The 26997-nt window shown below is 43.0% G+C and overlaps 1 protein-coding gene across 1 annotated transcript in view; it reads right to left on the bottom strand.

The window, feature by feature from the left end:
- LOC124796311 (sorbitol dehydrogenase-like) overlaps window positions 1-26997 on the bottom strand; it is a 114575-nt gene that overhangs the window by 10288 nt on the left and 77290 nt on the right. The window contains exons 5-6 of the mRNA XM_047260439.1: window positions 3810-3985; window positions 2476-2597 (exon numbers count right to left, since the gene is read on the bottom strand). Coding sequence (XP_047116395.1) covers window positions 2476-2597; window positions 3810-3985 — 298 coding nt within the window. The remainder of the gene's footprint in view (window positions 1-2475; window positions 2598-3809; window positions 3986-26997) is intronic.

Below are 26997 nucleotides of genomic sequence, written 5' to 3'. Positions count from 1 at the left end.
CTTGTTGTGCCCTGAAATGAGAAATGTCTTGCCCACTATCCTTCCTACCCGTCCCACAGTGGTATTCCACAGTCCACCGAACCTACACGACATACTCGTCCATCCTTACATAACCCCTGCTCCCAGTCCCTTACCTCATGGCTCATACCCTTGTAATAGACCCAGATGCAAGACCTACCCCATACATCCTCCCACCACCATCTACTCCAGTCTGGTCACTAACATCACCTATCCCATCAAAGGTGGGGCTACCTGTGAAACCAGTCATGTGATTTAGAAGCTAAGCTGTAACCACTGGACCACTGTGCTGCAGTTTATATAGGCATGACAACTAACAACCTCTCTGTCCACTTGAATGGCCACCGACAAACTGTGGTCTAGAAACGAGTGGATCACCCTGTCGCTGAACACGCTGCCAAACATGTTATCCATTATTTCTGTGATTGCTTCACAGCCTGTGCCATATGGATCCTTCCCATCAACACCAGCTTTTTTGAATTGTGCAGGTGAGAACTTTCCCTGCTACAGATCCCACGTTCCTGTGACCCTCCTGGCCTCAAGGTTCATTAGACACTGTCCTCACCCATCAGGCCTCTTCCCCGTTCCCATTCCAGCACTACAGAGCTGTCATTCCACCACCTCACTGTCTTTTTATTTCTCTCCCCTCCCCCCCCCCATCCCAACCTCACCCCTAGCCCCCCTCTATCCTGTAGCACTTCACTGTCCACCAGTCCCACCATACTATCCCTCCCCCTCCCTGCTCCAGCCTACTCCTTACCCCCACCCAGTTGCCACTCTCATTGTGCACTGGTGCTGCTGCTCAGTGTGGATTCAGTTGCCTGAGACTGCAGTTGTGTGTGTGAGTTGAGTAGATTAGATTAGATTAGATTAATACTAGTTCCATGGATCATGAATACGATATTTCGTAATGATGTGGAACGAGTCAAATTGTTCGTGAGTGTGTGGTGTATGTGTTTCTGTTGCTGATGAAGACCTTAATGGCTGAAAGCTATAATTATGAGAGTCTTTTAATTGTGCCTGTCTGTGACTCAGCATCACTGCTGTATGGTGAGTGGCAACTTTCCTTCTCATAATATTGTTATCAGCATTTATATGACCACTAGTTTCAGTTCTTGCAGCATACACCCAATTTTACTTCCCTTCTCCATTGAATCCAGCGGTTTTGATTCGCGTTATTTGTGTTTTCTGAATCGCCCTTTAGATCATCCCTTTTCAGGGGAATCTTCATAGAGAAATGAAGTTTTGGTCTTATGCTGGACAGACCCTATTGATCTGATAGCTCAGAGCCCATATGCCATTGTTACAGATTTACTGAAGCACTGCTTGGTGGCAAAGTGGGTACTGTATTTATCCTTCCAGAATTTCTTGTCTCATTTTCAGAACAATAATGTGGCTTATTTTACACACTATATTAATGTTGACTAACTTGTATCTCATCTGAAGGAAACGAGAGATGCAGTACTTAACAGAAGTAAAATTATATTAGTATGAAAGGCAACCTGAATGAAAGTTAAATGAAATACAGTGTGGGTTAAGCTTCAGTTATTGTGTACATGCAGGTCAGGAAAGTAGTAGCCTGACACACACACACACACACACACACACACACACACACACACACTCTCTTTCTCTCTCTCTCTCTATGCAGCTCTTGTGTTTGCGTATTATTAACCTGTACCACTTTTCCTTTAGTTATGACATTCAAAATAATTATACTGAATGTAATTAAGTTTAATGTTAATGATATTTAATATTCATTCGTGTCGTAATGAAAACACACTTGGAAAAAGTAAAATTGCATTGTGAGAGAATGACTGCCCTTTCTATACCTTTTGGGGGTGAAATTCAAATATAGCCAATGGACATGTTTAAAATTATCTATGCTTGGAAACTTTTAGTTCCTTCTTCATGGAAGAGAGTATGGGTGGCAAAGGTTAGTTAGGAAAGGCAGATCACTAAGACCCCAAGTGGAGAGGGCTAAGAGACAACAAATGTGTATTTCTTCACTAGTGATGTGATAGGCTACAAGTAACTGAAGTAAACAGTGCTGTTGCATTTTGTTATTGGAAAATTAATTTATACTGTGGCACAATTTTTTTAAAAAAACTTCATTCATTTTGGAAAATAGAATGATTCTTATTTATTGCAAAGATTCACTGTGAGAAGATTTTTTTAGCAAACTAGAACTAACAATGCATAACATATGTGGTAGCTGTTTTAAAATTTTGTAAACGTGACACATTTCTTAAAATAGTAGCCGCGCGGGGTAGCCCTTGGGCATCGCTGTGTGTGTTGTCCTTAGCATAAGTTAGTATAAGTTAGATTAAGTAGTGTGTAAGCCTAGGGACCGATGAACTCAGCAGTTTGGTCCCATAGGAACTTACCACAAATTTCCAAAATTTCTTAAAATAATAAATATTCCCCCAGTTTGATTACATAGTAGAAATAACTTACGTATTGCTATAGCGAAATATGCCTCGTATGTCAACTTCCTTCAAGCTGGCTTCTATCAAAGGCACTTTTACTTCTGGTGGACTGTTTCCAACCAGCATAACCACACCTGTTGGCGCTGTTGCCTGAAAGAAATATTGCAGATTTGTGTATTTTTAATCCAGGAATTATGATGAAACTTCATACGTGACCAAGGCAATACGTGTTTTGTTTAACTCATATGTCCTTTCGTGTCCCAAATTCTTTTACTTAGTTATTACTTCTTGTCATCCCAGGTAATTAAGTCTTCAAATGAGTGCTAAATATTTGTTTATTTTAAATGTCCATGAACAAGTGATGCAGCACAAGCTGAGGCAGCAACTCGCAGTGGGGAGATAACCAGTTCAAATCCTTGTGGCAGAAGAAGTTATCACTTAATTTTGACTGGCAGTGGCAAGAGAGGAGGTGACGTAAAGTGTCTCATACCAGATACTTTGTTAGTGTCAAAAGCTAGGTCTGAAACTGCTATATACTTCCTCACAAAGTGGGGCATCCGACATTAGTATTGGTGTCTTGCCCATATCAGTGAGGGGTGTGAAGGTATTGGGTACTTGGTGCTACTGGAGGAGAATGTGCCATGCACCAATATTAGGTTCCACCCTCTGCTATCAACAAAAACATATGACACAATATCAAAATGTTTAAAATCTGGTAACCAAATAAATGAAGAAAGAAGAAACAACAGTATAGAAAGGATAGATTGCCACTGACAGTACAGAGGAGGCATTGTCACTGGCATGCAGAATGAAAATGATTGCTAAAGTATTAAGGCTTTTGGACAAAGTCCTCATCTGCAGTAAAAACTACACACACACACACACACACACACACACACACAACACACACACACAAAAATCACAGTCACAACTTCCACACACATGCCCACCACTCAAGGTGCTAGTTCCCAACTGCCCTACCACATGTATTTTCTACTGCAGAAGAAGGACTTTGTCCGAAAGCTTTAATATTTAAAAGTGGTTTTCATTGTGTTTGTCTGCAACTCCCCACCTCCTCTTGTTGTTATTCCATTGTGGACAAATTGTTTGAATGAAAAGATTTTGAGGCATTGTAAGGCAGTCCACATTTAGTATTATTTACAGACCAAAGACTTGACCCATAATTACATTACTGGCGAATGTAATGTATCTGATGATTTTTGCACTTATGATTCAGAAAGCTTTCCACTTCAGGGTCACATATACTCATGATCAGTTCTATGCTTTGACTGTTTCTGTGGACTTGCCTAACCTCACATGTATTGTGTTGCTTAATTGTGTGATAACATTACATATACTTACCAATACTGCCAAACATATACCATTCTCTGATCCACTGCATTCAATGGAAATGTGTGGCTCACATTTTAAGAGACTGACTATTTCTTTAACAGTTTTTTGTTTATCAGCAGAGCGGATATGAAGTGTAGATGTTGCCCCAATCTTCTTTGCCATTTCCAGTCGGTGAGGCAGCAGATCTAAGTTAAAAGAAATATTTTTAGTTATTGGAATTAAAAGATGTTTCTAGTTTTTGATAAGAAATTTTTTAATCACTTGTATAAATTATGAATATGTAAACGTATTGTCAGTTCTGTCCCATGGCCAATCTGCACCCCCCCCCCCCCCTCCCCCTCTCATCACCAATAAGAGTTCCAGTTTTATTCTGATGGATGGGAAAACTATAATATTGGAAGACAAGGCTGGTAATGTTATAGTCTTCATTAAGCTGACAACCTGATTATCAAACAGTTTGATCAAGCTGTTCTGATATAACTACTTCAACAAAATGCCCAGTTGCTCTGGAATTAAAATGTTCCCAGAACATGATGGAATCTCCTCCAGCTTGCACCGCCCATTACTTATCTTTGTGGAAGGCCTATAGTGAACAGAACACCGTCCGTCACTGACACTGAGGTGTAACAGGTCGCTTTGGGCTAATGACTTTTAAAAGGAATTTTCTTTTCAATTTAGTAGACATTTGGACCTGCCTTCTGTGCACGGAGGTTTTTTTTTTTTTTTTTTTTCATTGTACTTGTACCATGTGCCGCGGTGGATGCAATGTATCCATGAAATGGGTCTTCAGATGGCACATTGTGGCACTTGCTGCAGCGAATGGTTGTTCTGTGCTGGTTTCGTGTGTCTAGGAGATGTGCTGTGGTCCAGGAATTGGAAACTTTACTGTTGACGTCTTTATGAGGAAAAGTTGGTCTCAGGTTGACACCACTGATGTACGAGAGATGTAAAACGCTATTGTTCTATAACTTGAGGTTGTAAGGAACCGTGAAAGATGCAATGTAGTTGTTGTAATTGAAACTGAATACACGTATTGCAAAGGAGAGGAGTCTGAAATCATTCAGTAGAAGCTAGTCTTTTAAGTAACTTTTCAGGCTGGCACAGGCATCACAATGGAGAAAAAGGAGTCTGAAGCCAACATACCTGTGTCACAGTACTTCTGCAACTGCTTCCAAGTGCAAAAAGGTAAAGTTTATAATCTACAGTGACCATAAAATATATACACACATAAACAGACCATTACAGACGTAGGCACGTCGTGTTTCTGGAGACTGTGATTGGGCGATCGGATGTGTCTGTGTTAGTAAGTATTAACATTTGATTGAGAAGGTTAGAAGAATTCAAAATTAAAAGGAAATTATTGCCTTCCAAAGAACATTTTCTCTGGAACTTGCAGTTGTTCTTCATAGCAACCAGTCAATAACTCCAATTACTCTATGCTTTAGTTATTACTAGCATTGCAGTTGAATCGGAAATTTCGTGAGGAACAATAAACAGTTGAAGGATATATATTAACTCCTCCAACAGTACCCGAGAATGAGAAGAAAATATGAAGTATACGATTGAGAAGGCCACCACTTTTGCGCCAGTGATTCTGCGTCGACGTGTGGCAGCTGCTTATGGTTTGGGCGATCGTTTACTAAGCGGCAGCATAGCAGTTCATGCAATTCATCAATTGCGACACACTAGTACCTTGTCGGCAGTGCTATGCGGCGATATTGTGGCAAACCTTTGGTGAATAGTATTTGCCTCAAACTGTTTTTGTTTTTTTCCCCCCCATTTTTCTTTTTCATTCCTAATAGCACTGTTGTGGTGCACAAGTGAGATAATCAGGAGTGCAGTTGTCTGATAAAGTTTGTTAGTTTGGTGCAATGTGAGGCCAATTCTGAGGCAGTTGGCTGCAGTGAAGGTTTGGTAGTACATTTACTATTGTTTGATGTATACCTGTAATCACCTGGAAGATGTTGCAACCAGTAGAAGAGGTATTGAGAGAGTTTGCGGAGAAGACGACTGTGAAATTAGATAAGACAACTGAACTGACTGTGATTGCTGTGTTCGGATGAGGGCTGAGTTGGCATCCCTTCGCTCACAGCTGCAAGCGGCGCTGACTTCGGTCATGCAGCTTGAGGCTGTTGCCAATAGGCACCACTGTGGGGAACCGGACTTGGGTATCACGGGGATGTCAACCTCGCTCCGTCTGTCCCCAGATTGGTCTGCCGCTGTGGTTGCCCCGGTTGCTGCTTGCAGTGGGGCTGAGCCCTCGCCTGTGGTTGATTGTGAGGTCGTTCCAAGGCGTGGCAGGCAGCGAAAGACTTCCCCGGAGGCTGATCAGAAAGCCTCCCCGGTGCGTCTGACAAACAGGTTTCAGGCACTGTCTCTGGCTGAGCCAGATGCAGCTGCCTGCCCTGTTTCAGAGGATGGTTCTCAGTCTTCAAGGTCCGGGCAATCACAGAGGGTGGGCTTATTGGTAGTTGGGAGCTCCAATATTAGGCACGTAATGGGGCCCCATAGGGATATGGCGGCTAAGGAAGGGAAGAAATCCAGTGTGCACTCCGTGTGCATTCCGGGTGGAGTCATTCCTGATGTGGAAAGGGTCCTTCCGGATGCCATGAAGAGCACAGGGTGCAGCCAGCTGCAGTTGGTGGTACATGTCGGTACTAATGACGTGTGTCGTGTCGCTTTGGATCTGAGGAAATTCTCTCTGGATTCCAGCGGCTATCTGATTTGGTGAAGGCTGCCGGTCTTGCTTACAAGATGAAGGCAGAGCTCACCATCTGCAGCATCATTGGCAGAACTGACTGCGGACCTTTGGTGCAGAGCCGGGTGGAGGGTCTGAATCAGAGACTCAGACGGTTTTGTGACCGTGTTGGCTGCAGATTCCTCGACTTGCGCCATAGGGTGGTGGGGTTTAGGGTTCCGCTGAATAGGTCAGGAGTTCACTACACTTAGCTGGCAGCTACACGGGTAGTGGAGGCTGTGTGGCGTGGACTGGGCGGTTTTTTAGGTTAGAAGGCCTCGGGAAAGTACAGGGTGGGCTGCAATCTCAAAGGGTGCATGGCAAATACAGGACGTGCTTGGATCAAGGAACAGTCGGAATTGTAGTTGTAAATTGTTGTAGTTGTGCTGGGAAAGTCCCTGAGCTTCAAGCGCTAATAGAAAGCACAGAAGCTGAAATGGTTATAGGTACAGAAAGCTGGCTAAAGCCTGAAATAAGTTCTGCAGAAATTTTTACGAAGTCTCAGACGATGTTCAGGAAAGATAGATTAGGCAGAATTGGTGGTGGAGTGTTTGTGTCTGTCAGTAGTGGTTTATCTTGTAGTGAAGTCGAAGTAGATACTCCGTGCGAATTGGTATGGGTGGAGGTTATACTTAACAGCCGAACTAAGTTAATAATTGGCTCCTTCTACCGACCCCCAGACTCCGATGATATAGTTGCGGAACAGTTCAGAGAAAATTTGAATCTCGTAACAAATAAATACCCCACTCATACGGTTATAGTTGGTGGGGACTTCAACCTTCCCTCGATATGTTGGCAAAAATACTTGTTCAAAACTGGTGGTAGACAGAAAACATCTTCCGAGATTGTCCTAAATGCTTTCTCTGAAAATTATTTCAAGCAGTTAGTCCACGAACCCACGCGAATTGTAAATGGTTGCGAAAACACGCTTGACCTCTTAGCCACAAACAATCCAGAGCTGATAGAGAGCATAATGACTGATACAGGGATTAGTGATCACAAGGTCGTTGTAGCTAGGCTCAATACCGTTTATTCCAAATCCACCAGAAACAAGCGCAAAATAATTTTATTTAAAAAAGCGGATAAAGTGTCACAAGAAGCCTTCCTAAGAGACAATCTCCATTCCTTCCGAACTGACTTTGCAAATGTAGACGAGATGTGGCTCAAATTCAAATATATAGTAGCAACAGCAATTGAGAGATTCATACCTCATAAATTGGTAAGAGATGGAACTGATCCCCTGTGGTACACAAAACAGGTCTGAACTCTGTTGCAGAGGCAACGGAAAAAGCATGCGAAGTTCAGAAGAACGCGAAATCCCGAAGATTGGCTAAAATTTACAGACGCGCGAAATTTGGCACCGACTTCAATGCGAGATGCCTTTAATAGGTTCCACAACAAAACATTGTCTCGAAATTTGGTAGAAAATCCGAAGAAATTCTGGTTGTATGTAAAGTACACGAGCGGCAAGACGTCTTCAATACCTTCGCTGCGCAGTACCGATGGTACTGTTACCGACGACTGTGCCGCTAAAGCGGAGTTATTGAATGCGGTTTTCCAAAATTCCTTCACCAGGGAAGATGAATGGAATATTCCAGAATTTGAAACACGAACAGCTGCTAGCATGAGTTTCTTAGAAGTAGATACCTTAGGGGTTGCGAAGCAACTCAAATCGCTTGATATGGGCAAGTCTTCAGGTCCAGATTGTATACCGATTAGGTTCCTTTCAAATTACGCTGACACAATAGCTCCCTACATAGCAATCATATACAACCGCTCGCTCACCGATAGATCTGTACCTACAGATTGGAAAATTGCGCAGGTCGCACCAGTGTTTAAGAAGGGTAGTAGGAGTAATCCATCTAACTACAGACCTATATCATTGACGTCGGTTTGCAGTAGGGTTTTGGAGCATATACTGTATTCAAACATTATGAATCACCTCGAAGGGAATGATCTATTGACACGTAACCAGCATGGTTTCAGAAAACATCGTTCTTGTGCAACGCAGCTAGCTCTTTATTCGCACGAAGTAATGGCCGCTATCGACAGCAGATCTCAAGTTGATTCCTTATTTCTAGATTTCCGGAAAGGTTTTGACACCGTTCCTCACAAGCGACTTCTAATCAAGCTGCGGGCCTATGGGGTATCGTCTCAGTTGTGCGACTGGATTCGTGATTTCCTGTCAGGACGGTTGCAGTTTGTAGTAATAGACGGCAAATCATCGAGTAAAACTGAAGTGATATCAGGTGTTCCCCAGGGAAGTGTCCTGGGACCTCTGCTGTTCCTGATCTATACAAATGACCTGGGTGACAATCTGAGAAGTTCTCTTAGGTTGTTCGCAGATGATGCTGTAATTTACCGTCTAGTAAGGTCATCCGAAGACCAGTATCAGGTGCAAAGCGATTTAGAAAAGATTGCTGTATGGTGTGGCAGGTGGCAGTTGACGCTAAATAACGAAAAGTGTGAGGTGATCCACATGAGTTCCAAAAGAAATCCGTTGGAATTCGATTACTCGATAAATAGTACAATTCTCAAGGCTGTCAATTCAACTAAGTACCTGGGTGGTAAAATTATGAACAACTTCAGTTGGAAAGACCACGTAGATAATATTGTGGGGAAGGCGAGCCAAAGGTTGCGTTTCATTGGCAGGACACTTAGAAGATGCAACAAGTCCACTAAAGAGACAGCTTACACTACACTCGTTCGTCCTCTGTTAGAATATTGCTGTGCGGTGTGGGATCCTTACCAGGTGGGATTGACGGAGGACATCGAAAGGGTGCAAAAAAGGGCAGCTCGTTTTGTATTATCACGTAGTAGGGGAGAGAGTGTGGCAGATATGATACGCGAATTGGGATGGAAGTCATTACAACAAAGACGTTTTTCGTCGCGGCAAGATCTATTTACGAAATTTCAGTCACCAACTTTCTCTTCCGAATGCGAAAATATTTTGTTGAGCCCAACCTACATAGGTAGGAATGATCATCAAAATAAAATAAGAGAAATCAGAGCTCGAACAGAAAGGTTTAGGTGTTCGTTTTTCCCGCGCGCTGTTCGGGAGTGGAATGGTAGAGAGATAGTATGATTGTGGTTCGACGAGCCCTCTGCCGAGCACTTAAATGTGAATTGCAGAGTAGTCATGTAGATGTAGAAGAGATAAATAGGAACATAGGAAATCTTAGAACTGAACTATCTACAATGAATATGAATTTAGAAAAACATATAATGGAATCTAGAAAATAGGAAAAGGAAATGCACATTTCAATTTCCAAATTGCAAACAACAATAGTTGGGATTAACTGAGGAGTTGTGGCTGCAAGTAACTAAACAATGCAGTCCTAAGAGAAAAGTGCTAAAAAACCATTTAAAGAGGTTTATAAGGATGTAAAGCAGAAAAGGAATGATTCACGAACAAATCTCACTCATGAGAAACTGGAAATGCTAGAAGAAAATAAAAGGTCAAAGGTGACAGCTATCACAGACTCCGATTTTGCTAACTTGGAGGAGAGAATGACTGAGATAATTGCTGGTCTTTTGCAGTCTCACAAACTAACTGAAGTTCAATAGTATAGCAGTGGGTCGGGGGGGATTCTGGTGTCAGGAAGGGCATCCAGCCACCTGCTGTCACTAACATTCCCTCAACCTATAATATATCAAATACCGTCTCCTCAGAGATGAGATGATGACTCAGCATTTATATACAAAAAGTATTGACAGCAGTTATAAATGATGTGCCATCATAATTTTTGCAACTAATGTTTATTTGCAAATGTGCTACACTCCTCATTCACCACTGCTCACTTACTGTCATCAGAAGTTATAGTTTCAGGCCACAGTGTAACAGTGTCTTATATTCCCTTAAAACTAGTCAGGTGAGCTAAAACAATTAACAGGGTTGCCCACAAACCATAATCGTATATTTTAAAGCTGGTTGTGAGCTTGAGATATGAGCTGAGCACATCCTAGCCTCATGAGGCATAACTTCGTTTGGTTGGTCTTGAATAATGACCAATGCAGTACACTGCAGGGGACTAAAGGGTTTGTACAATTTAACAAGAAAAGAGGAAATATGTGTAAGCATAGGAGGTAGATTAGAGAAAATAGAAAGAGAGTAGATCCTGTATTTATTGGTTGGAAAGAGAGACCAGTTTAACTGCAAAGCATTAAAGTTCCTTGTCTTCTGTTTTTGACATAAAGAGCAATCTCCAACTGCCTGACCGATTGAGGTGGTTCCTTTGAAAGGGCACGGACAACCTCCGTCCCCATGCTTCCCTAATTTGATGAGGCCGATGACCTTGCAGTTTGGTCTCCTCCCCCAAATCAACCCTATTATCTCTAACTGCCTGAGCATAACTTCACAACACTTCTATCTGTGTAATTACTAGAGACAAATTATTACATCCTCAATCATATTAGCATGATTGGCAAAAACTTTGGTTTGTACAATACTGTATCGCACTTCGATGTTTTAGAAAATTAACTTTAATTCAACATTCAGAACTGCAACCTACTAGACAAATCATAACCATAATTAAATATGATGACTGATGAATAACCCACACTTTGTTTTCTTTTGGCACAGCCTATACACATCAAATGGTTCAAATGGCTCTGAGCACTATGGGACTTAACATCTTTGGTCATCAGTCCCTTAGAGCTTAGAACTACTTAAACCTAACTAACCTAAGGACATCACACAACACCCAGTCATCAGGAGGCAGAGAAAATCCCTGACCCCGCCGGGAATCGAACCCGGGAACCCAGGCGCGGCCTATACACATCAGTAGAAAGTTAATGGCACATGGCAATCCTTGGATCTCCCACCCCCTCACCCCTCCCTTATAAGCTGACTGATGCTCAGAAGAGATGGAGTGCTTATGATCAGCAGTTGCTCACAATATACAATGCCATCCAGAACTTTTGCCTGTGTGTGGAAGCATGCCTGTTTGCAGTATACGCTGACTACAGTCCCATCACTTCTGTCTGCGAAAGACCTAACTGAACTTTTTCCCTCGTGGTAATTTTGGTATTTAGAATTTGTCAATCAGTTTACTACAGATTTGAAATGTGTAAGAGAACCAGATAACATTGTTGCCAACTATTTTTCAAGGCTAAATGCATTTTTGTATACTATGTTTCGACAAATTGGCTGCAGCACAAGCAGGTGATGTGGAGCTCCAAGAACATGTGACAAGTGGAGAGACAAAAATTTAGCTTGAAAGTGTCCCACTAGCAGGAACCCAAAAAAGTGCAATGCCTCTAGGTGTTCTGCTAGACCTTTCATACCTGCTGGTTTTCGCAAAGCAGATGTTGGACTCCGGTTACAACCTTGCACTCCAGGTAAATAACATCATATTTAAGCTTATCAAGGACAGGTATGTTTTTCTCGTGAAATAAATCATTTTTAGAATTCCAACAGCCAAAGTTGGCCAAATTCACAAACCACTCTGCCGTAGAATTCAGATATATCTTTACAACAACTGATTGGCACACCCCGTCATGGACACTCCTGCAGGAACAGCAGCCAGAACATTCCTCACTACATGGATCACCTGTTTCAGTTGCTTGGTATGTGTCACAATTCAGGTCAGCCCTGTTTTTGGAACTTGCTAAATTATGTCGATTCCAACACCATTACGTTAATAGTTTAGTACCCAGCTAGCAATTGGGTGGTAGAGTGCTGGCAAAGGACACACTGAACTGATTTTACATGCCCATGACATACTTGGATAGCAGCATTACCAGTAGCACTACTCAGTCTCTGCAGTGCCATCAAGTGAGACATTGGAACGTCTACAGCTGAGATGGTCTATGGATTGATACTGCAACTTGCATCAGTTTTTGTACCACAATAATTCCTCTCCACTGCCGAACTGCTGCCCCTACTGCAACAAGTTAGTTGGCAGATCTCTAAGCTTTGTCCTACACCAGGATTCCACCATTGAGAAGCTAACATTTTCCTTCATAATCATTCAAAAACATGCCCACGTGTGATGTTAATGACAGAAGCTGTCTGCTTGCCTGTAGAACTTCCTTATTATTGTCCTCATCAACCTTAACGCATAATGAAAATACTATGCAAGTCTTGGCACTTCCTGGCAGAGAGCAAGACTCAAACTTGGGACCTTTGATTTTCATAGGCAAGTGCTCTACTAACTGAGCTACCCTAACACTCCTCATGACCCATCCTCACAGCTTTGTTTTTGCCAGTACCTCATCTCCTTCCTACCAAACTTCACACAAGTTCACTCCTGGAAGAAAGGATAGTGCAGAGACATGGCTTAGCCACAGTCTGGGGGATTGTTTCTGGAATTAATTTTTACTTAGCAGTGGAGTGTGTGCCGATATGAAACTTCTGTGAAGTTCAGGAGGTAGGAGATGAGCTTCTGGCAGAAATAAAGCTGTGTGGACAGGTCGTGAGTCATGCTTGGGTAGTTTAGTAGGTAGAGCACTTGCCCACGAAACACAAAGGTCCTGAGTTCAAATCTCGATCCAGCACACAGTTTTAAAATACGAGAAAGTTTAAAATCAGGGTATAATCCTCTGCAGAGTGAAAATTTCATTATGAAAATCTTATACAACAGCAAGTGCACAACAGTGCCATTTGAAAGAGTTACACTAGCTTACTTGCCAGCTTGCACTCCTGTCTTCCATGACTAGATGTGATGTGTGAGGTCAACAAGACACCCATTTCAGTGACACCTACACCACCACCATCACCATCACTACTACCACACCAAGAGCCTGAAGGGAGTAGAAGTGTGACAAATGCTTCGAGCGTAGTGTGTTCCCTTTGGCTGGCACAGTGGTTCGCTGTTTGGACCAATCGGCATAATTCAGTCTGTCTTTTTGTAACATTCACAATCACTGATGCTCTAAACGGATGTCAATACTATGTCATTATTTGCAAGAAAATATATTGTGTTCTTAGTCTGCAATTCTGATTTCGTGTTATTTATTGTGGTTATCTTACCCACACTTTGTTTTGTACTTATTATACAATAACTGATCCTTGAGAAGCTTTCTGATATTGTCTATGCACCAAGGAGAATCTCTACCAACTTTTAATATTTTGCTAGGTACAGTTTTTGTCACCTATCCCATTGGACTTGAGCCACAGTTCCATTATGTACTCACTGCATGAATCTACTGGTTCTAGTTCCTTTCTGAGAAGTGAGGCAACTCCACAGCCTCTGTATCATTTTAATGAACCTCTAGCTATTCTGCTTGTATTTCTGTGCCCTTTGAATTCTATCTTGGTGACCATTGTTGCTACAACTGCATCGATCCCAGTCTCTATGTGAACATTCTCAGCAAGTTTGGGTCTCTCCTGTAAATAAGTCGTTGTTCTAGGTAATTTTCATAAAAAAGTTTTTGTAATTGCTTTACAGCACAAAGTCCACCACTTATAAAGGTTAAATTTTTTAAATCAGTTTTGGCTTGATTAAAATTTCCTCTGACTATTTTAGTATAACTTGGAATCATACGTAATGGATCACATCAGTTTTCTCTAAAGTTATTATTTACATCTACAGCTTAAGTGTGGTGAGTAATATTCAAAAGAATGTACCTTAGTTTATTTAAGATACTCAATTCCCATCCCATAGAGCATGTATTTTTAGTTAACACTGTTTGCAGTTCGTAGCCTAATGGTTAGTGTCATTTCACTCGAGGGCTGGGTGTTTCTGTTGTTTTAATCATTTCACCTCGTCTTCATTGATGCACAAGTTGCTGAAGAGACGTCAAATAGAAATAATAGCACTAGGCAGCTGAACAACAATAGACAGGGTTTTCCGACCAATAATGCCTTGCAATAATCATTTAGTTTTTGTTTAGTAAACACTTATATTTGCCCTGAAGATATCAGTACTGTCTATTTCTGATTTTCAACAATGCTCAGTTCCCAGTACAGCCTTTTAATAGCGGTAAACTTTGATTTTTTTTTTTGTTAATGATTTAACAATTTATCACTAACACCTTGTTATTCTTGTCTATTTTAGCTATTTCTTGATTTCCTATATGCACTTTTTGGAGCCATCTCTACAAAATTTTATCCTTAGTAGATGGGAGAGTTACCTATTGTATCACAGAATTGCCGATTTTCTGCTCAGGTCCCTCATTTGGCTCCAGAATCATTTCTTGGAGCATATTTTGAACTGCAGTTGGATTTCTGTTCAAGGTGTAGCTAACTGTCTGCTCCTTGTGTTTTATCACTCTTGTTGTTGTTGTTGTTGTTGTTGTTGTTGTTGTTGGTGGTGGTGGTGGTGGTGGTCGTCGTCTTCAGTCTAAAGAGTGCTTGAGTGTAGCTCTTCATGCAGGTCTATCCTATGGAGTTCCTGATAACTTCAGAATTTTTTTAAGAGTGTGTGATGGGCAACACTGACAAAAGCTTTAGATAAATGTACAAATGCTATAAATGTGGGTTTGTTATTTTGCAGTTATAACCTGAAATTGTCAAACTGTAGCATAAATGTTTGTGGAAATGTTAACCACAATAAGAATTAGCACTCAGCTATATACACAAAATACAGAGCTATATAGTGAACATGCCTGAGCAATATGGAGATGCAGAGAGCACTAAACTTTCAGGTATGAAAGTCAAAAATATGAACTATCTCTGTCAGTAACTATGTTTTATACTTGAAATAATTTCACCACCACACCCTCCCCCTCCCACTAGAGCGAAACTCAGGGAAAGTGTGGTAAAGAGTTACGTAAGTTATGCTGCCATCACTGGGTTAACGGGATAGCTCATCATATCAGTGATGAATTGGAAAATTTCTGAGTTTCGACAGCTATCTTCACTCTTTTGTATGAAACTGTTTTTTGTTTCTGCGTCATATTCGAGTTTGCATCCACCACAGCAAGATTTGTTGCACAAACACTAAGTCTGGAACTAGTGGACATAGGAACAGATGTCTGTGCAGGTATCATTAGCTGCTGCTTCATAACGTTTGTTACTAGCTGCTGTTTCAAGTGTTGTGTGTTGTTGTGGCACTGGTTGCTGCTGCTGCAAGCTCTGTTGTGGAACCTATGCAGCAAGTTGAAAATAGTATGGTCTGGGGTTGAACTGGAACACTGCAAGACTCCAAAATACCTAGGAGTGAAACTTGATAGATATCTCACTTTCAAAAATCACTGCATGAAATGCAAGTCCAAAGTTTCCACCAGGAACACTCTTCTATGTTAACTGGCCGATCACAGTGGGGCAGTCAACCTGAAACAATCCAAACATCTGTAATGGCACTTGCTATTCTGCGGCATATGCCAGTCCCGTGTGGTAGAATTGGACTCATCCCAATCAGGTGGATGTAGGTCTCAACTAAACCTGCAGAATTATAAGGGGTTGCTTGATATCCACTCCAGTCGAACGGCTTTACCACCTCGCAGGAATAGTACCACCATCTGTTCGAAGAGAGAGACCTGCGAACAAGGAAAGGAAGGTAGTGCAACAGGAAATTACCCATCCTCTGTATAGGCATGAACCACAGTCATTCTTCAAAATTTTCCCGAAGAGCCAGCCAATTGGGGAAGGGTGCCTTGCATGGTGCATTGTGTCAATCATGCATTGTGACCTTTAGCCCACTTTCTCGTCGTCGCATTTCAATCCCCCTCATTCTCCATCTCTTGGGTGGGTACACCTTCCTGGGTGCATTTTTCTCCACCCACTATGCTGTATCACTTTCTGTGTTGACGATGACTATGGACTTCTTTGCACCTGATATCCAGCACGGTAGCCAGTCCGTTGTGGTGGGGCCGCCATGTACCCTGTTGGTTGTAGCCTCCTGACCATACAGGGATTGCTCTGCTGATGCCTGCACTGTTAACTCCCAAGTATGCCACACGGTAGATGCCCATCCCATGGGGCATCGGGACTCCCGGCAATGGCCATCCTGCTAGGTGGCCTTTGCTGCGGCTGGGTGGCACCTGTAGGGAGGGCCCCTGGCCGGAGTGGATGGCATCGAGGCGGACGACATGCGATGAAGTGCAGTCCATCATCTCTTGATGGTGGTGAAACACTAACAACCTCTAAGCATTCACAAGCTCTATTCAGCGCACAGAAGTACGATCCCAAATCGTTCCCCTCCCTGGCCACACCACAGGAGGAATGTTAGGCTAAGAATGGCAGCGGATCTTATTCGCCCCGGTACATTGTATGTTCAAGAGCTAGTGGGAAATATTTCATGATGAGGAAACCTCAGTTTTTCGTTGAGCTTTTAGAGGACAAGTTTGGGGAGTTGGAAGGATTGTCCAAAATGAGATCTTGGTCAATCTTGATCAAAACAGTATCCTCTGCCCAGTCATAGACGTTACTCGCTTGTGACAAGCTGGGGAATGTTTTTGTAACCATCATGCCCCATAAGAGCTTAAATATGGTCCAGGGTATCATATTTCACAGGGACCTTCTTTTGCAGTCTGATGATGAGCTGCACACTAATTGGAGTGGCAAAGTGGACATTTCATCTGGCGTGTCCACTGCGGTCCGAGGGATAATCAGGTTGCCACCGGTGCATTTATCATGGCCTTCGAAGGTGATACATTGCCCGAGAAAGTCAAGGTGATTTTCTACCGCTGTGATGTCAAGCCATATATCCCTCCCCCAATGCGGTGTTTTAAATGCTGGAAGTCTGGCCATATGTCTTCCCGGTGTACTTCCAGCATCACGTGTTGAGATTGTTGACGTCCTTCACATCCCAATACTCCATGTGCCCCACCTCCCGTCTGCATTAACTGTGGAGAGCATTAATCCCCTTGCTCACCAGACTGGAGGATCTTACACAAAGAAGGAGAAATCATGGAGTACAAGACCCTGGACCGACTGACCTACACTGAGGCTAGGCAGAAGTTTGAACACCTTCATCCTGTTTGTATGACATCACCTTATGCTGTATGACATCACCTTATGCTGCCGCTACAACTGTTCTAGCCCCATCCGCTCCGCCAACCCCAGTCACTTCTCAGAGCCGAAAGAGTACACCTGCCCCCTTGATGGTAATCAGGGGGAACGGGGGGGGGGGGGGGGGGCGGGGGGAGGGCTCTTCCCTCCCTGTTGCTCCTACACCAGCTACTTCGGGAGCAACATCCCCCCAACCATTGGGCACTCCATTCCCAGGTTTCTGCTAGTGGGAAAGATGACACTCGCCAGTGGCTGAAGAGCCCAAAAGCAGCTGGTCATAGGGATTCACGCTCATCCTCAGTCGTGGAGACTGAGCCAGTGAAGTCCTCACAGCCAGAGAAACCAAAGGATCAGCGAGAGAAATCCAGAAAGAAGACCCCTAAGACCAAGGAAATTGTGGTGTCACCCACACCACCTCTACCTACAAGCTCTGCGTCTGAGGATGGGGTGGAGATTCTGGCGTCCATTGAGGACCTAGATCTCGCCAGACCCTCAGACACAGTGGATATAGACTGCTCAGGCAGTAAGTCAGTGGCAGTAGGTGACTCTGAGGCATAAACTGCCTCATTTGAATGTTCCATGCTTTCCCAGTCTCATGATGACGTCATCCTCCAGTGGAATTGTGGCAGTTTTTTCCACTGCCTGTCTGAGCTACAGCAACTGTTAAGCTTTACACGTGCTATCTGCATTGCCCTCCAAGAAACCTGGTTCCCAGAAATGCGGGCCCCTGCCCTCTGCGGGTATAAGGGATATTACAGGAACTGTAGTGATTATAATCGAGTGTCAGATGGAGTTTGTGTTTTTGTCCTAAATTCAGTCTGTAGTGACCCAGTGCCCCTTCAAACCGCTCTTGAAGCTGTGGCTGTCAGAATAAGGATGACACAGGAAATAACTGCCTGCAATGTGTATCTTCCTCCATATGGTGCAGTACCCCAGAATGTATTAGCTGCACTGATTGATGAACTCCCTAAACCTTTCCTACTTTTTGGAGATTTTAATGCCCTTAACCCCTTGTGGGGTAGCTCCGTGCTTACTGACCAAGGCAGAGGTGTCGAAACTGTGCTGTGCCCCTTCGACCACTGCCTCTCAAATACTGGGGCCGCCACACATTTCAGTGTGGATCATGGTAGTTACCGGGCCATTGATTTATCAATTTTCAGGACTTTTCCCATGTATCCACTGGAGAGCACATGACGACCTGTGCAGTAGTGATCACTTCCCCATCTTCCTTTCACTGCCCCAGTGTCAGGCACACGGACGCCTGCCCAGATGGGCTGTGAACAAGGCAGACTGGGGAATTTTCATCTCTGCTGTCACCGCTGAATCTCCTCCACATGGTTCAATCCCACGTCCGGCTATCCTGATTTAGGTTTTCCTTGATTTCCCTAAATCTCTCCAGGTAAATGCCGGGATGGTTCCTTTCAAAGGGCACGGCCGACTTCCTTCCCCATCCTTCCCTAATCCAATGAGACCGATGACTTCGCTGTCTGGTCTCCTTCCCCAAAACAACCAACCAACCAACCTCCACATGGTAATATCGATGTGATGGTTGAGCAGGTGACTACAATTGTTTCTGCAGCAGAAAATGCGATCCCTCGCTCTTTAGGGTGCCCCGAACATAAGGCACTTCCTTGGTGGTAGCCGGAAGTCGCTGAAGCAATTGAGGAGTGTCGGCGAGCTCTACAGCGGCATAAGTGGCACCCTTCCCTGGAGCACCTCATGCCCACATTCACCAACTGATCAAATGACGGAAGCAGGAGTGTTGGGAGAGATACGTCTAGACCATTGGGGTGCCATACGTCACCTTCCTAAGTCTGTGCAAAGATCAAACGTCTTTTCGGGTACCAGATCCCAACAGGTGTTTCCGGTGCTACCATAAATGACGTGTTATCAACTGGCGCAAACGTGATTGCCGAGCACTATGCTCGAGCCTGCATCGGAGAATTACCCCACAGCCTTTCGCACTCTCAAACGGCGGCTGAAAGGGAAAGTCCTCTCCTTCACTGCACGCCACAGTCAATCCTATAACGCCCCATTTACAGAGTGGGAGTTCCTCAGTGCCTTTGCGCATTGCCCCGACACAGCTCCTGGGCCAGATCGAATCCACAGTCGGATGATTAAACATCTCTTATCTGACTACAAGCGACATATCCTTGCCATCTTCAACCAGTTCTGATGCGATAGCGTCTTTCGGTAGAGCACTATTATTTCGGTGCTCAGACCCGGTAAAAGCCCGCTCGATGTGGATAACTATCGGCCCATCAGTCTCACCAACGTTCTTTGTAAGCTGCTGGAACTTACGGTATGTCGGCGATTGGGTTGGGCCCTGGAGTCATGTGGCCTACTAGCTCCATGTCAGGGTGGCTTCCACCAGTGTCGCACTACCACTGATAATCTTGTGTCCCTCGAGTCTCCGATCCGAACAGCCTTTTCCAGATGCCAACACCTGGTTGCCGTCTTTTTTGACTTATGTAAAGCATACAACACGACCTGGCGACATCATGTCTTTGCCACATTGTATGAGTGGTGTCTCCAGGGCCTGCTCCCGATTTTTATCCAAAGCTTTTGTCGCTCTGTACTTCCCATGTCCAAGTTGGTGCCTTCCATAGTTCCATCCGTGTCCAGGATAATGGAGTCCCGCAGGGCTCTGTATTGAGTGTCTCACTATTTTTAGTGGCCTTTAATGGTCTAGCAGCAGCTGTCGGGCCCTTGGTCTCACCAGACGACTTCTGCATTTCGTGCTGCTGCTCCAGTACTGGTGTTGCTGAGCACCGTCTACTGTGAGCCATCCACAAGGCGCAGTCATGGGCTGTAGCCCGTGGCTTCCAGTTTTTCCAGCATGAAGACATCTGTCATGCATTTCTGTCGGTGTCATACTGTTCATCCGGAACCAGCATTATGCCTTAATGATGATCCATTCACTGTAGTGGAGACATATTGATTCTTAGGTCTGGTTTTCGACTTTCGTTTGACTCGGCTTCCTCATCTTTGTCAGCTTAAACGGAAGTGTTGGCAGCACCTCAGTGCCCTCCGCTGCCTGAACCACACCAACTGGGATGCAGATTGTTCAACACTGTTGCAGCTCCACAGAGCCCTTGTTCAATCCCATCTCGATTATGGGAGTGTGATTTATGGTTTGGCGGCACCCTCAACATCGTGTTTGCTTGACTCATTGCACCGTTGCAGAGTTCGATTAGCGACAGGAGCTTTTAGGGTGAGTCCAGTGACGAGCGTACTGATGGAGGCTGGAGTCCCTCCATTGAAGATCAGACGTGAACAACAGCTCTCCTGAACATCCTAATTACTGTATTTTTTTCCCAACCACAGCAGTCCACCTCCAGCATAGGTGGCCCAGGTCTGGGCTAATGATTGCGGTTCATGTCTGAACTGGAGTTCTTCCCTTCACCACCTCTCCTTTAGGTCCATTTACGTACACCTCTGTGGTGCAACTGTAGGCTGAAGCTTCGCCTGGACCTTTCGTGTTGCCCTAAGGACTCCGTTAACCTTGCGGCTCTCCGCTGTCACTTCCTGTCGATTCTTGAAGTGTTCCGGGGCTCTGAAGTGGTTTACACCGATGGCTCGATGGCTGATGGTAATGTTGGCTTCACCTTTGTCCACAGAGGCCATATTGAACAGCATTCCTTGCATAATGGCTGCAGTATACTCATTGCAGAGCTGGTGACTGTAACTCGTGCACTTCAGTATATCCGTTCGTGCCCTGAGGAATCATTTCTTCTGTGTACTGACTCCTCGAGCAGCCTACAAGCTATTGAGCAATGCTACCCTCGCCGCCCTTTGTGGCGTCCATCCAGGAGTCCATCTATGCTCTGGACTGGTCCCGTCGTTCAGTGGTGTTTGTGTGGACTCCAGGACATGTCGGCATCCCAGGCAACGAACTTGCCGACAGGCTGGCCAAACAGGCAACGTGGAAACCGGTTCTGGAGATGGACATCTCTGAACCTGACCTGCGTTCTGACTTATGCCACAAGATTTTTCGACTTTGGGAGACGGAATGGCATAACAGTACACACAACAAACTGCGTGTCATTAAGGAGATGACGAATGTGTGGAAGTCTTCCATGTGGGCCTCTCGCAGAGAATCAGGTGTCCTCTGCCGGCTCCGCATTAGCTATGCTCGGGTGACCCGCTGTTACCTCGTGCACTGTGAAGACCTGCCTCAGTGTTGGTGCGGCACCTGGTTGACAGTGGTCCATATTCTGGTGCACTGTCCTACTTTGGCTGCCCAGTGACGAAATCTTGGGTTACCGGACTCGTTGCCGCTGATTTTATCTGACAGTGCCTTATCAGCTGATTTAGTTTTACGTTTTATTCGTGATGGTCGGTTTTATCATTTGATGTAAGTTTTAGCACAAATACTTCGTCGCTCTCTGTCCTTCACCGTAGTGTTTTTAGGGTGGAGGTTTTAATGTGTTGCAGAGTGGCTGGCTTTTCACTTTTATTCTTGTGGTCAGCCAGCCACTTGAATCTGCTTTCTTGTTTTATTCTCTTCTGTTTCTAGCGTCCTCTTTTGTTCCTTGTAGTGTTTGTTGCCTTTCCTGCGCACTTGTGGTTTTTCCTTTCTTTCTGTTTTGTGTTATATGTCTTGTCTGTTTTATTCTCACACTTATGGCATTGTTTTATTTGGAACAAGGAACAGATGACCTCATAGTTTGGTCCCTTCCCCCGTCTTTTAAACCAACCAACCACTGCTGAAAAAGCTAGGTTACAACTATGGAGGGCTACAACCTAACTTCCCCCTGGTTGGAAAAGAGTTGTTGATGCTTTACCTCCAGGCCATGATGCGGAATGGACAACTTGGAAATCCCTGAATAGACTGAGATCCGGAGTTGGAAGATCAAAAGTTAACTTGGCAAGATGGGGATATACTGATCCAAGTGATATTCGGTGTGACTGTGGAGAACAGACAGTTTGCCACATGTTTCAGAGTCGATTGTGCCCAGTCTCTTGTACAGAAGATGATCTTCAACAAGCAACAGAAAATGCACTGGAAGAGGCCAAGTTTTGATCAAAATTTATTTAATCGTAACTATGTAAAATTTATGTACATTTACCTGTATGTTTCTGATAGGAAAATAATAATAATAATAATAATAATAATTGTGCTATTCTGCAGTCTTGGGAAATGGCTGTTGTAGCTGTTGCTTTTGTGAATTAGTTAGTTACATGTTCCATGGATCATTTTGTACAGGAGATTGTAATGATGTAGAACGAGTCACTTTACATTCATATTGCAAATTAATTTCCACATACAGTTACGTTCTAAACAGTTCTACGGTTGTGTTTTTTTTTTTTTTTTTTTTTTTTTTTTTTTTTTTTTTTTTTTTTTTTTTTTTTGTGGTCTTCAGTCCTGAGACTGGTTGGATGCAGCTCTCCATGCTACTCTATCCTGTGCAAGCTTCTTCATCTCCCAGTACCTACTGCAACCTTCATCCTTCTGAATCTGCTTAGTGTATTCATCTCTTGGTCTCCCTCTACGATTTTTACCCTCCATGCTGCCCTCCAATACTAAATTGGTGATTCCTTGATGCCTCGGAACATGTCCTACCAACTGATCCCTTCTTCTGGTCAAGTTGTGCCACACACTTCTCTTCTCCCCAATCCTATTCAATACTTCCTCATTAGTTATGTGATCTACCCATCTAATCTTCAGCATTCTTCTGTAGCACCACATTTCGAAAGCTTCTATTCTCTTCTTGTCCAAACTAGTTATCGTCCATGTTTCACTTCCATACATGGCTACACTCCATACAAATACTTTCAGAAATGACTTCCTGACACTTAAATCAATACTCGATGTTAACAAATTTCTCTTCTTCAGAAACGCTTTCCTTGCCATTGCCAGTCTACATTTTATATCCTCTCTACTTCGACCATCATCAGTTATTTTGCTCCCCAAATAGCAAAACTCCTTTACTACTTTAAGTGCCTCATTTCCTAATCTAATTCCCTCAGCATCACCTGACTTAATTCGACTACATTCCATTATCCTCGTTTTGCTTTTGTTGATGTTCATCTTATATCCTCCTTTCAAGACACTGTCCATTCCATTCAACTGCTCTTCCAAGTCCTTTGCTGTCTCTGACAGAATTACAATGCCATCGGCGAACCTCAAAGTTTTTATTTCTTCTCCATGGATTTTAATACCTACTCCAAATTTTTCTTTTGTTTCCTTTACTGCTTGCTCAATATACAGATTGAACAACATCGGGGAGAGGCTACAACCCTGTCTTACTCCCTTCCCAACCACTGCTTCCCTTTCATGTCCCTCGACTCTTATAACTGCCATCTGGTTTCTGTACAAATTGTAAATAGCCTTTCGCTCCCTGTATTTTACCCCTGCCACCTTTAGAATTTAAAAGAGAGTATTCCAGTCAACTCTGTCAAAAGCTTTCTCTAAGTCTACAAATGCTAGAAACCTTTTTTTTTACAAAAAGAAAAAAAAATATACAGATGTGAGTTAGTAATTCCTACCTGCCACCTTTTACACATTACAGTAACACAGCAATAGAAATTCTTGTACAGTATAGGAAGAGTTGTCAAGGAGAAACTTTCTCAGTTTGTTATCAAATTTTACTTTGCTCTCGGTCCACTGTTTTATGTCACTGGGTAAGTGACCAAAAAATTTGTGCTGCAGCAGTGTGCACCCCTTTTTGTGCTAAAGACAACCTTCATAGGGAGTAATGAATGGCATTTTTCCTTCTAGTATTGTAATTATGTACCTCATTGTTCTTTTTGAACTGTAGTGGATTATTTACAACAAATTACATAAGGGTATTAATATAATAGAGGGAAACATTCCACGTGGGAAAAATTTATCAAAAAACAAAGATGATGTGACTTACCAAACGAAAGCGCTGGCAGGTCGAAAGACACACAGACAAACACAAACATGCACACAAAATTCAAGCTTTCGCAACAAACTGTTGCCTCATCAGGAAAGAGGGAAGGAGAGGGAAAGACGAAAGGGTGTGGGTTTTAAGGGAGAGGGTAAGGAGTCATTCCAATCCCGGGAGCGGAAAGACTTACCTTAGGGGGAAAAAAGGACGGGTATACACTCGCACACACACACATATCATCCACACATATCATCCACACATATACAAACACAAGCAGACATATTTAAAAGCAGACATATTTAAATATGTCTGCTTGTGTCTGTATATGTGTGGATGGATATGTGTGTGTGTGCGAGTGTATACCCGTCCTTTTTCCCCCCTAAGGTAAGTCTTTCCGCTCCCGGGATTGGAATGACTCCTTACCCTCTCCCTTAAAACCCACATCCTTTCGTCTTTCCCTCTCCTTCCCTCTTTCCTGATGAGGCAACAGTTTGTCGCGAAAGCTTGAATTTTGTGTGTATGTTTGTGTTTGTCTGTGTGTCTTTCGACCTGCCAGCGCTTTCGTTTGGTAAGTCACATCATCTTTGTTTTTTGATAAACTACATAAGGGAATAAATATACTGTGAAGCAGTAGTCAGAATGCCTAACTCATTAAACAGACATCTACAAGATGAGAATGGGTGACCACCACTTATTATTCTTACAGTATGTTTTTGTGCAATGAAGACTTACTTTCGTAAAGCTGAGTTACCCCAGAACATTATTCCACACAACATTTTTGAATGAAAATATGCAAAATATGTCAACTTAGTGATTTGTCTCTCCCCAAGATTTGCAATGATTCTAAGTGCAAATGTGGCTGGACTAAGTTGTTTTAGGAGTTCCAAAATGTGTTTTTCCGATTTAAATTCACATCAATATGCACCCCTAAGAATTTTGAAGTTTCCATACTATATATTATTTCCTTGCCATGTATGATACACCCATCTTTGGTGTAGTACCTCTAGACGTGCAGAACTGAATATGTTGTGTCTTTTTAAAATACTTGCAGTCAATCATACTTTTCTGCTAATGGTCTCACCCTCAATTTTAAAAAGATGCGACATATTCAGTTTATTTTGTTTACCATTTCTTCTCTTTATGCACGTATGCTTGGATTGATTACAATACTAGTGGCATCTGTAAAAAGAACTAGTCTGCTTATGGTGTACTGGATGGACGATCTTTTACATCTATGAGGAACAGTAGTGGACTTAAGATTGAACCTTGGGGAGCCCCATACTTGATTTCTCCCCAGTCAGAATTATGTCCTTGAACAGTGGTGGACCAAAGATTCAACCTTGGGAAACCCCATATATGATTTCTCTCCAGTCAGAATTACGTCCCTAGATGGTATTGGTTGAATCGTTTTGTACAGCTTCTGCATTTTTTTGGTGAAATATGACATCCATTGGTTGACTATACCGTCAAACCCATAAAACATCAACTTATGTAGGAGATTACTGTGATTCACACAATCAAATGCCTTAGAGAGGTCACAGAAAATAACAACCGGTGCTATTTTATTATTTAATGCTTGTAAAATTTGGGGAGTGTATGCGTAAATGGCACTCTCAGTAGAGCACCCCTTCTGAAACCCAAACTGTGATTTGCTAAGGATGCTATTGTTGCTAAGGTGTGATACTATTCTAGAATACATCACCTCAAAAATTTTGGAAAATTATGTCAGCAATGAAACGCGTCAGTAATGATTGACATCTCTCATATCACCTTTCTTAAAGAAGGGGTTATTAATGGCATATTTCAGTCCCTGGAAAACCTTGAGTTAATGATGCATTACGTATTTCAGATAAGACTGGGCTTATAACGTGGGAACAAATTTTTTGTACTCTATTGGAAACACCACGAAAACCAGATATGCTTTCATTTTTGAGAGAGTTTATAATTTTCTTAATTTAAGAAGGAGAAGTTGGTGATACGTTCATTATGATTGAATTTTGTGAAAGTTACATTTTCAACATACTGCTGTGATTTTGCTCTTGAACGGTTGTCCACTATGCTGTCTACTATACTTAAGATTGTTGTTGTTGTTGTTGTTGTTGTTGTTGTTGTTGTTGTTGTCTTCAGTCCTGAGACTGGTTTGATGCAGCTCTCTATGCTACCCTATCCTGGGCAAGCTTCTTCATCTCCCAGTACTTATTGCAACCTACATCCTTCTGAATCTGCTTAGTGTATTCATCTCTTGGTCTCCCTCTGCGATTTTCACCCTCCACGCTGCACTCCAATACTAAATTGGTGATCCGTTTATGCCTCAGAATATATCCTACCAAGCGATCCCTTCTTCTAGTCAAGTTGTGCCACAGATTTCTCTTGTGCCCAATTCTGTTCAATACCTTCTCATTAGTTATGTGATCTACCCATCTGATCTTCAGCATTCTTCTGTAGCACCACATTTCGAAAGCTTCTATTCTCTTCTTGTCCAAACTATTTATTGTCCATGTTTCACTTCCAAACATGGCTACACTCCATACAAATACTTTCAGAAACGAATTCCAGACACTTAAATCTATACTCGATGTTAACAAATTTCTCTTCTTCAGAAACACTTTCCTTGCCATTACCAGTCTACATTTTATATCCTTTCTACTTTGACCATCATCAGTTATTTTACTCCCCAAATAGCAAAACTCCTTTACTACTTTAAGT

Source organism: Schistocerca piceifrons, chromosome 4 (genome assembly GCF_021461385.2).
Source record: "Schistocerca piceifrons isolate TAMUIC-IGC-003096 chromosome 4, iqSchPice1.1, whole genome shotgun sequence".
Taxonomy (NCBI): Eukaryota; Metazoa; Arthropoda; class Insecta; order Orthoptera; family Acrididae; genus Schistocerca; species Schistocerca piceifrons.
Note: the sequence above shows the minus strand (reverse complement) of the source record. Positions and strands in the feature narration are given on the sequence as shown.